Genomic DNA, 11,182 nt, shown 5'->3' with positions numbered 1-11,182 from the left:
GCTCCTCTCTGCCTGCGAGACGCCGCTGGTTTGAGCGGTGTGTTCTTGTAAAAGGGCGGAGCAACCCGGAGCCCGAAATCTGCCGAGAGCTTTGTGTTCGCTGGAAGGGAGCCCAGCATCCACGAGTGCAGATGTTGGGGGAGATTAAGTCTAGAAAGTCTTTCTTCAAATTCCCAGAGCTGCTGGCCAGAGTAAAATCTGATATTTAATTCTTTAACCTTTATATCTCAACTGCTGCTGAGCTGAGTTTTTTAAGGGGGAGGTTGGATTACACCCAGAGGAGAAGAATTGAAAATCTGTTGCCAGAGTTTTTCCGTCATTTTATTAAAAACTTCCGAAGGTCTAAAATGAAAATGTACACCAACTACAAGGGAACCAGTTTGTACACTCACAGTTAAAGTGCTAAAAATTAAACGTTACAAAACCGACACTGGACTACTGTAAACAAGTCTACCAAGAGCCGAGTGCAAGCGGGGTCAGCCACGGGCAGGGACTGCCCCACACATTCCACACGTGGAGGTCTCCTGGGAGCTCCTTCCCCTCTCCTGAGGAGCCAGGCGTTGTCACACCCTGACACCGGAGCGCCGAGGGAAGGGCTGCCAGAGGCGTTGCATGCACCGAGTTCCCCACGCATGGAGCAAAAACCGGGAAAACGCCGCGCCTCGGGGGAAACCGATCCCGATCCCGTTAGAAAAGAAGCGCAAGGGGATAAGGGGTAAAGCTTCACATTCAACTGGACATTCTGCTGCTCCAGGAGGACCTGGGGATGTCTCCTGCGCTCTGCTCCGTGCCTTGGTTTCACCACACGGATGGAGCTGCCTGCTGCTTTCTGGGATCCTCAGTGCCCTGGAGCTGGGCTGGAGAGTCGCTGCCCTGGAAGGGTGGGCACTGCTCTAGGTTGGCCTGGCTCTGCTCCGTGTGCCCTTCCTGAGGGATTTTCCCTTCTCTCCTTGCTGGAATGTGACTGGATTTCAGCCGGAGCCTCCCTGTGCCACCCTGTGCTCATCGGACCCTCCCAGAGCTCAAAGCTTCCAGCACCAAATCTGGTTCTGAGCTGGAAGCAAAGGGAGAACGCAAACAGCCCGACACCCAAATGTGGCTGTTTGCTGCTGCTGCTGCTTGTTCATGCTTCAAAAAAGAGCAGCAGCCTCTTCCGTGCAACGCGGCCGCAGCTCCGAGCCGGGGCATTTCACGGGAGCTGAAGGGGTTAAGAAAGAAGCAACACCACGAACTCGGGGGGGATCTGCTGTCAGTGCAGTTGGGTTGGTAAAGCAGGAGCTGGAGGTCCCTGGGAACACTGGGAATGAGGAGTCCCGCGCTTTGCAGGAAGCTCGGACAGAGCAATTCCACGGAGCAGTTTTGGGGCTGCAGCCATCGTGTGCGTGAGAGGGACAGGGATGAGGTTGGGGTGAGCTGGAGAAGCAGGCACTGTCCAGCTTCCCTGCCTGCTTCCTGGAGAGAGGATCCAGCTTTTGTGGCTGCTGGGGAGGGACAAAGCACTGCAGGGACATGCAGGGAGCCCAGAGCACCGCGGGGACTGCAGGAACGCCCTCCTGGCCGGGGCTTTCAGCTCCGGGGGAATTTAAAGCTTGGCACCAATCCCACAGACCAGGCACCCGGGCTGGAGCTCTCACCAGGTGGGGAAGCACCCCAAAAGCACTCCTGGTGCCCCTGCCTGAGAGGCTGGGGGGCCACATTCAAACTGGGATGCACTTCAAAGCCCCTGGACGCGACGATTTGGGAGCTGCAGCCCTGTGAGCCCCAGCTGGGGAACTGCAGCAGAGCTGGGACATTCCTCCAGGGGTGAGGGAGGAATTCCTCTCTTCCCGGGAGGAATGCTCTGCCAGGAGAGCACAGCTGGCTCAGGTGTTGAAGGTGGAAGAGAGGGGGCAGGGAGGCAAAAATGCCAGACAGGACCCCAGTCTGAGTTTAATCACCTCTCTGGGGTGGCAGGAGCCTTCAGGATGGTCCCTTTAGGATCCAGCAGCAAGGAACAACTTAAGATATTCCCATCTGAAGCAATACTGGGACTGAGCCTCACGAGTAAACAACATTTCCAGCAGGATCCTGCTCCAAGCTCCATCATTGTTCCTCTCCCTGTCTCTAAACAAGTCGAAGCATTGTTACAATTTATTAAAAAAAATACTGGAAATTGAGCCAAGGGGATCAACGTAAACCATTGAGCTGCCTCAGTTCAGTTCCAGTGTTTAGGAAAACTCAGCTTATCCAGATTTCTACCAGATCACCCCTCTGAGGCAGCAAGGGAGTCAGGAGGGGCTGAGTTTGAAAACAGCAAAGGTTCCACCCTTGGGGCTTCCAGGGAGTTGCAGCTTCTCCGGTTTAAGTCACTCCAAAGGATTTTTCCACAGCTTTGGATGTGCTCAGTTATCCCTGGGCCGGGGCTATCCCTGGGCCGGGGCTATCCCTGGGATGGCCCCAGGGCTGTTTGCTGAGCAAACAGGCAAAGCAGAGCCTGCTCTGCCCCGGAGCCCTGCGTGCAGCACCTCCCTCCCGGCCGACAACAAAGAGCTTTGTGATTCCACGCCGGCTCCGTTTGTCCTCTCCTCCTGACCCGGTGGAAGCAAAAGGGACAATTTGGGATAAATCTGTGAGCCTGACTCCCGGGACAGCCTTTGATTCCGCAGCACACAGGTTAGGAGCTGCAGTTAAAATGAGTTAACGTGGAGCAGCTCCTGCCCCGGCCCTGCCCTCGAGGTTGGTGCACAAAGGCTTCTCCGGGTGCCTCCAGCAGGTCAGGGAGGGAATCATGGAAGGACAAGGCAAAAATGAGGATTTGTTTCCCAGCAGTGATCTGATTACTGAGGTAGGTTTGCACACCAGCAGTGTTTCCTCGTGCTGGATCCATCTCCACAGAGGATGCTCCAGAAGATCTCCATCCAGCACCATCCCCGACTTCTGCCTCCAGTGTATCCCAAGGGATCCTTTCCACACAGAAAAAGCCCAAACTGAGAATTCCCTGCCACGAATCTGCAGAAGGGGATGGAAACAGCCGCAGCAGAGGCGGATCCGTGCCCAAGATCCCTGAACCGGGGATCCTGTCTCCTCCTCAGGGAATGCCCTGGGCTTCCAGCTGCCACATCCTCCTTTTCCCGCCTCTGGGGGCAGCTCCTGCCTCAGTTTCTCCCACCCACCTCTGAATTCTGGCTCAGAACAGAGAATCCTCCCCAGACCAGCCCTGCCATCACAAGGGAGGTGGGGCATCCTTGAAGGAACTCCTCTGGTCCTGCTGGCCTCAGCCTTCTTCACCCAGCTGCTGGGGTTTGTAAACAGGCTCAGCTCTGCCTCAGGACGGGCTCTACATTCCTGCCTGGGGGACAAATTCACCTTTCCTATGATAATCTTTTTTTTTAAATAGATCAGGAACAGGCAATCTCAGCTTTTGTACATGACTCTAAAAAATAAATGGCTGAATATTATCTAGATAACTGCTTTTAAAACCCATCTCTTCCTACAGAAATTGTAAACGAGTAGAAAATTTAAATAGTCTTTTGTAAAAAAGCAAGGACAATACAAGTTATAAAAAAATCGCTCTTCCCTGCCTCTCTCTTCCCCCCACCCTGTGGCCGACTGAGCCCGGACAGCTCTGGGAAGAGCCGGTGATCCTCAGAGGAGCTTCCTTCTCCACAGCGCTCATTCCTGTGGCGGTTCCAGTGTCACGGATGTCCCTCAGGCAGCGCTGGGCGTGTCCCCTGGAGGGAGGCGCACGGAGGGATTCCTTCAACCATCAAGCGTTCCCTCAAGTCTCATCAGAACAACTCCCAGCACGACCCCGACACCGAGATTTCAGAGATTTCGGGGCCGGCGCCTCCCGACGCGCCGAGCCCACGGAAGGAGGGACGCAGGGAGGGGGAGAGAAGGAAGGGGGAGATTGTTTTCCACAGAGAATAAGAAATTCAGCAGTCGTGTCTGACGAGGAACAGTCATCAAATAAATAATTACCTACAGAGAGGTTCAGAGCACACAACCAGCTTTTTACTCAGCAGTTCAAGACCGCTCCGAGGCAAGTCCCACGCCGAGAAGCCGACCCCGGCTTCAGCACCTGCCGAGAGGCTGAGGATGACTCCGAGCGTTGTCACCTCGCTGAGGAAGGCACCGCGAGCCCTCGGTGCCCGTCAGGCGCTGGTGCCATCCTCCTCGATGACGCGGTTCATGCTGGTGCCGTGCGTGATGTGTGTCATTGGGTTGCTGCTGAGGTCCCTGACGCTGCTGTGCCGCGACTGCTCGTTCAGCCGGTGGCAGCTGCTGTGCCTGGAGTGGTCGGTCAGTCGCGACATGCTGCCGTGAGGTAGTCGTTCCTCCACGCCCCTGTAGCTGCAGGGAGTGTACCTAGTGCAGGGAAACACAGGGCGATGATCAGCGCGCCGCGGGAGGAATGGAAATAGAGAAAGAGAGCTCCAGGGAGGAAAGGCATTCCCTGCTCAGCTCGGGCACTCGGCTCCCCCAGCCTGGGCAGAGCCTTTCAGCTCCTCGGGCACTCGGGCAGAGCCTTTCAGCTCCTCGGGCACTCGGCTGCCCCAGCTCGGGCAGAGCCTTTCAGCTCCTCAGGCACTCGGGCAGAGCCTTTCAGCTTCTCGGGCACTCGGGCAAAGCCTTTCAGCTCCTCGGGCACTCAACTCCCCCAGCCCGGGCAGAGCCTTTCAGCTCCTCGGGCACTCGGGCAGAGCCTTTCAGCTCCTCGGGCACTCAGCTCCCCCAGCCCCGGGCAGAGCCTTTCAGCTCCTCGAGCACTCGGGCAGAGCCTTTCAGCTCCTCGGGCACTTGGCTCCCCCAGCCCTGGGCAAAGCCTTTCAGCTCCTCGGGCACTCGGCTGCCCCAGCCCCGGGCAGAGCCTTTCAGCTCCTCGGGCGCTCGGCTGCCCCAGCCCCGGGCAGAGCCTTTCAGCTCCTCGGGCACTCGGGCAGAGCCTTTCAGCTCCTCGGGCACTCGGCTGCCCCAGCTCGGGCAGAGCCTTTCAGCTCCTCGGGCGCTTGGCTCCCCCAGCCCGGGCAGAGCCTTTCAGCTCCTCGCACAAAGGGTCTCGCTCAGCTCTCGCTCCAGCGCTGTCTGGTGTTGGTAATTAGGGGAGTGAAACGCTCGATGATTAATTACCCTGGAAACCTTAGCTCCACCTCAACTCAGAGCGGGGAACCTGTGCCCTTGTTTACTTCAGCGGGGACAGGAGTGTTGACAGACACAAAATCGACTGACACACGGACAAAAGCAGCCAGGAAAGTGCCGAGCTGACCTTGGGGCAGCTGTGTTTTCACACACAGTGGAACACAGAGCGCTCCCATGCAGGAAAACCAGCGCTGGACACAGCCCTGCTGTGTAATTGATTCACCAAGACCAGCACACCCTCTGAAAATATCACGGCATTTTTTCTCTTTCCGATCCAGGCACTGACAAGGAGAGGAGATGCACCAGAACATCCAATTTTAGCAGAATTACGGCCACGTGTCTGGCTGGCAGGGGCCTCTCCAATCCCAAGATTTACCCAGAGAGGCTGTGGACTCCCCACATCTGGAATTGTCTGAGGACAGGCTGGACGGGGCTTGGAGCATCCTGGGACAGTGGAAGTTGTCCCAGGGAGGTGGAACGAGATGATCTTTGAGATCCCTTCCCAAACCATCCATGATGCCCCGAATTTTTGGAGGACACTGTGTCCTGGATTGCAAGTTGAGTGTGTATTCTGTTACCATCTGTTGGAGGTGGGGCAGTTATCTTCTGTTCATTGGGCATTTCTCTTTATCTCTTCCACAACCGATCCTCCCTCCAGGAGATCTCTCCCGTTAATGAGCAGTGAGCGTCACTGTTAAAATCCCATCATCCCATTGGGAGATGCCCCAGACAGGGGGAGGAGCCAAGCATTCCTACCTGGATATAATCTGAGATTCTGGGGCACCAGGGCAGCCTTTTCCCACTGCATTCCCCGAGGAACAGCCTTTTCTCACTGCATTCCCCGAGGAACAGCCATTTCCCACTGCATTCCCAAAAGAGCAGCCCTTTCCCACTGCATTCCCCGAGGAACAGCCATTTCCCACTGCATTCCCAAAAGAGCAGCCCTTTCCCACTGCATTCCCAGAGGAGCAGCCCTTTCCCACTGCATTCCCAAAAGAGCAGCCCTTTCCCACTGCATTCCCAGAGGAGCAGCCTTTTCCCACTGCATTCCCCGAGGAACAGCCATTTCCCACTGCATTCCCAAAAGAGCAGCCCTTTCCCACTGCATTCCCAGAGGAGCAGCCCTTTCCCACTTCATTCCCCAAGGAACAGCCCTTTCCCACTGCATTCCCAGAGGAAGACCAGGCCATTTTCCCCACCACTGGACCTTCAGAGGAAAACTCCACCCTTCTCCAGGATCCCTGCTCCAACAGAACCACACCTGGCACTGCAGGGGGGCTGCAGCCACCATTGAATGGCACTGCTGCCACCAACACCCACAGGGCGTCAGGTCGTGTTCTGACTCTGGTTTTTAGTATTACTGCAGTTTGTTTGTTTGTTTTTAATTTTCCTAGTAAAAAACTGTTCCTCCTGCTCCCATATCTTTGCCTGAGAGCCCCTTAATTTCAAAATTACAATAATTTGGAAGGAGGGGGGGTTTCCATTTTCCCCGTCCTGCCCCGCTCAGCAGAGGGGGTTTCCATTTTCCCTGTCCTGCCCCGCTCAGCAGAGGGGGTTTCCATTTTCCCCGTCCTGCCCCGCTCGGCAGAGGGGGTTTCCATTTTCCCCCGTCCTGCCCCGCTCAGCAGAGGGGGTTTCCATTTTCCCTGTCCTGCCCCGCTCGGCAGAGGGGGTTTCCATTTTCCACGCCCTGCCCCGCTCGGCAGCCCCGGTGCGCGTACCGTCCGTCCCGCGAGCGGTGCAGGCTGCCGTGGTAGCTGCTGACTTTGCTGTGCACGCTGCCGGCCTTGCTGCGCTGCTCGTCCAGCACGGCCAGCTGCGTGGACGAGGCGTGCGTGGAGGTGCCCTGCGTGGAGGTGCCCCTGGACTTGCGGATGATGGGGGTGTTGGGGTCCCTCAGCAGCGACTGCGCGAAGTCCGGCTCCTGCAGCACTTGGCGGCTCTCGTTGACGACTCTGAGCGGAGCAATTAGCGTTAATTAGCGCGGTGCGAAAGCGATCACAGCGCCGGGGCTGCTCTACAAACACAAGTTGGTGAACAAGAGCATCATTTACATTACAATGTCCCTGTTTGCCTGATTTTGAAGCACCTCCCTGTGCGGTTATTTTAGCCCAGTTGAATCCTTGAAGGATGGACCAAAAGTCACTGAAGGATGGAGGAGTCACCAAAAGCTTTCTGTCTTTGTGGATCTGTTTTAAAACATCTCAAAGGACAATATTTATTAGGAAAGATCACACAGGTTGTCTCTAAATCGATGCCAGCCTTAATCTAAATTCATGTCAACCTTACAGAAGCTCCAAGAAATTCTTACTGTCACTTCCTCAAGCTGCTCTTCAGCACCAATGCGTGAGGAAGGCTAAAAGCAGAGGCCAATGCTTTCAACCGCAACCACGGTGAGAGGAGCCTGCATTTAATTCCAAATAAACCAAATTTAATTCCAATTTAAAGCTCTGACTCAGCTGGCTAGATGGACATTTATAAATAAAGTTTCCATTCCACCTCTCAGTAAGAGGCAGAGTAGTTAAGTGTTTATTTGACACTTAATTCTCGTTAAAAACCTTTTGAAGTTGGACAAATGTAGATTTGATTCTGGGAACAAAGAATATTTAGGGAGAAATAAGGAATTTTTGGAGCTGTTGCCTGCTTTGTCCTTCCTGGCTCCATTCTGGATAGCGACTTTTCCATCCATTCCTGCTTTTGCCTCCATGAAAACCCAACCCAAACTCTCTCCCGGGGCAGCGAGGGAAGGGTTTATCTGTAAAATATCCGTGCTCACTCCTTTTTCCTGCGCCCGTGGAAGAAGCTGGCCCACTCAAAACAGGTCTTCTTGCTTCCGACCCAGAACACCGAGGGGATCCCAACCACCAAGGCCATCAGATACTTCATGAGGAACAAAATCAGATCTGGACGGCTCATCTGAGTGACCTGGGGAGAGAAAAAGAGAGAAAAGGAAGGTTCTACCGCCCGCCCTGGCTCACCACTGCTTAGGAACACATTTAAACCATCCCTCCCTGCCCTGAGCCAAAGCAAACGCGGTCAGGGTTCCTTTGTTCCCGGGCTCCACGGAGCACGACCAGAGCTCTGCACGGCCCGGCGCTGCCCCAAAAGGCTCAGCTGCTGGGAGGTCCTGGCCTTTATTTGGATTTCTGCTCTTTTGTGCGTGCCCTGAATAATCCTGAAATATTTTCAGGTCTGCAAACCAGAAAGAGTCGTCCCTTTGATGGGATTAACCTATAGAGCACCAGGTGCTGTGGCTGCTCCTGGGAAAAATGCCAGTGGAAGCTTCACGGCATTGAAGGATGATCAACACCGATCCTTTGCTCCTTGGAGGATCTCCTGTCTCCCTGCCTTGGGAATTCGAGGCTCTGGCCAGGTACAAGTGCCTGGTTCTTATCAACCCAGCCAAACGTTCTCTCTTCAGGGAGATCAGCTGAGCCTGGAAACCCTCACAAGAGCCATTTTCCCAAATGTTTTCATACCCAAAGGGTTTGTTTGGAGAAGAAGGCAAAGATTTTCCTTCCAGGAAGGTCCGTAGGGCATCTGCAGAACAAACACCCAGGGGCTTCCTGGAATTGATTACCTGGCTCTGAAACTGAACCTTCAGGGAGAGAGAACTTCCAGAGCAAGCCTGGAAGAGGCCACCAAGGTGTGGAGGGAAAGAACAAACTCGTGGTGGGGAGAAGTCCTCTGTGGGCATCTGTGTGATGAGAGCGGAATTCCAACAATTCCAGCAACTGGGAGAACTGGGATAAAGGCTGGGAGAGCTGGGGGTGTTCAGCTGGAGAGGAGAAGGACCCAGGGAGAGCTCAGAGCCCCTTCCAGGGCCTAAAGGGGCTCCAGGAGAGCTGGAGAGGGACTGGGGACAAGGGATGGAGGGACAGGACACAGGGAATGGCTTCCCACTGCCAGAGGGCAGGGATAGATGGGAGATTGGGAAGGAATTGTTCCCTGTGAGGGTGGGAAGGGGCTGGGATGGAATTCCAGAGAAGCTGTGGCTGGCCCTGGATCCCTGGAAGTGTCCAAGGCCGGGCTGGACAGGGCTTGGAGCAGCCTGGCATAGTGGGAGGTGCTGGGGTTGGAACTGGGTGAGTTTTGGTCCCTTCCCAAAGCACTCTGTGATTCCATGATCCCAAACACCCCCTGGCCACTAAAGGACTTGGCCTTCAACAAGAGGTTCCCTGCTTTTTGTCACAGCTGAGAGACATTTCCGAAGCCCTTGAATTTTCCTGCCACCTTGAGAATTTTCATTTTCTCAGGAGACGAGGGCTGAGGACAAGAGAGAACACAGAGGACAACCAGCAGAGTTATCCCGATCCCAAGAGGAATGAACTCAGTGGGATAAGCAAGACCCCACAGCTGCCTCAAGGGCTGGCGTGGCAGGAAGGTTTAATTGTGGATCTTTAACTGGGGGGAGATGCCCAAGACATCTTTCCACTGCGGCAGCGGCTTTGGGACAGATGGTGACAATGCTGGGAAAGCCACCGTACCTAAGGAAGTGACCAGCCCAAGGGAACATTCCAGAAGCTGTCTGAGGCAGGGACTGGTGCTCTGTGAGGTGAGGGCGAGGCTGGAATTCTCTGGGAATAACAACCAGCCACCCTTGCAGGAAGCTGCTCTGGCCTAGAGGGACTCCGAGGTGTGAGAAGAAGAATGGCTGAGCACTGAAATGTGGGGAAAAAACCATTTAAAAGGGTTTGATCCCAGCAACAGGAAAGAAATACTGCGCCAGGCATGAGGGAATCCCATCCTTAGGAGAGCAGGATTTTGGGATGGCTTCACACAGGAATTGTGGGGACAGGAATGTCTGAGTGTCACCAGACTGTGACAGAGCCACAAACAGTTATTAAATTAAAATAATGTATCATTTCTTAATTAAGCAATTTATCCCTAAAAAACCTTATAAAGAGAGAAATACAGCTCCGTTTTTAATTTATTACAATAAAACACAATAAAACTCACAGTTTGTGAGACTGTAATATAAATAAAAAAAAATAAACCTCTAAGTCCAAACAATCAGAGCTGCCCTCTGATCCTGCAGCCTGTATCGATGGGAAAACACAGGCACAACCTCCCAGAGCAACACCCAGAGGCAGTTTCAACCCAAAATGAAAATTCAACGTCAGATCCTGCCCCGTGTCAGGGGGATTGGCCAGAAATGGGCTCCCACCCCGTGATATTCCAGCTAACGCTGAGCTTCCACTGCTCAGACCCAGCACATCCGGGTGTAATATTCTGTATTTTTGCACGTTTTCAGTCCCGTCACCACTGGAGATGGAAAACAGCAGCGCAGAAATGTCATCAGCATAATCAGGAGATGCTCCTGAGGAGCTTTCCACCCAGAAAATCAGGGATGCTGAAGGGTCTCGGGCACCGCTGGACCCTCCTGTGGCATTTCAAGAACAGCTCTGAGGTGGTTTTGTAGCCAACCTGTGAGATTCCACCCCGGATTCAACAAAATAACCATTACCCAATAAAAAATTACCCAGTGAAACAAAGCTCTCAAAAATCCACATATTACTATTATTATTATTATTATTATTATTATTATTATTATTATTATTATTATTATTATATCACGAGCTCGTTTGATTTCACTGAGTGGAATCAATGGGGAAATCCATCATTTCTAAGTGAAGGTGACATTCATTCATTTTTATATTGTTTATATTTACATTTAATGTCTGTCCACGGGGTGAAGTCTCTCCAAGCAAAACTTCTGGCCTGGAGGGGATTTAATTTTGAATTTTTCATCAAGAACAAGCCAGCGGTTCTAGCGCTGAAGCTCTCAGCTGCTCACTGTATTAATTCCACCGAGGTATTACAATAAATCACTCAGCAGCAAAAACTCTTGGCCCAACGTGCTCCTGCTGAGTGCTACAAATAATTCCAAGCGAAAAAATGAAAATAAATCCATTCCACAAATCTTTCAGGTGGAAGGAAGCACGTCCTGCTCTTGGCAAAGGGAGTTATTAAACACATTACACGCTGTTCTCCAATTAAGCCTCAAAGCAGCCGATTCAGGGAGTGACACCCTGAATGAAATTAAACTCACATTAATACTGAC

The 11,182-nt window shown here is 53.3% G+C and overlaps 1 protein-coding gene across 1 annotated transcript in view; it reads right to left on the bottom strand.

Moving 5' to 3' along the window:
* Positions 1–295: 295 nt before the first annotated feature.
* Positions 296–11,182, bottom strand: part of FZD3 (frizzled class receptor 3) — a 58,306-nt gene continuing 47,419 nt past the window's right edge. Inside the window, exons 4-6 of the mRNA XM_038133062.1 lie at positions 7,895–8,043; positions 6,840–7,073; positions 296–4,347 (exon numbers count right to left, since the gene is read on the bottom strand). Coding sequence (XP_037988990.1) covers positions 4,134–4,347; positions 6,840–7,073; positions 7,895–8,043 — 597 coding nt within the window. The 3' untranslated portion in view covers positions 296–4,133. The remainder of the gene's footprint in view (positions 4,348–6,839; positions 7,074–7,894; positions 8,044–11,182) is intronic.

This window comes from Motacilla alba, chromosome 3 (genome assembly GCF_015832195.1).
Source record: "Motacilla alba alba isolate MOTALB_02 chromosome 3, Motacilla_alba_V1.0_pri, whole genome shotgun sequence".
In the NCBI taxonomy this organism is placed as follows: domain Eukaryota; kingdom Metazoa; phylum Chordata; class Aves; order Passeriformes; family Motacillidae; genus Motacilla; species Motacilla alba.
The sequence above is the reverse complement of the archived record's forward strand: the minus strand, read 5'-3'. Positions and strand labels throughout refer to the sequence as shown.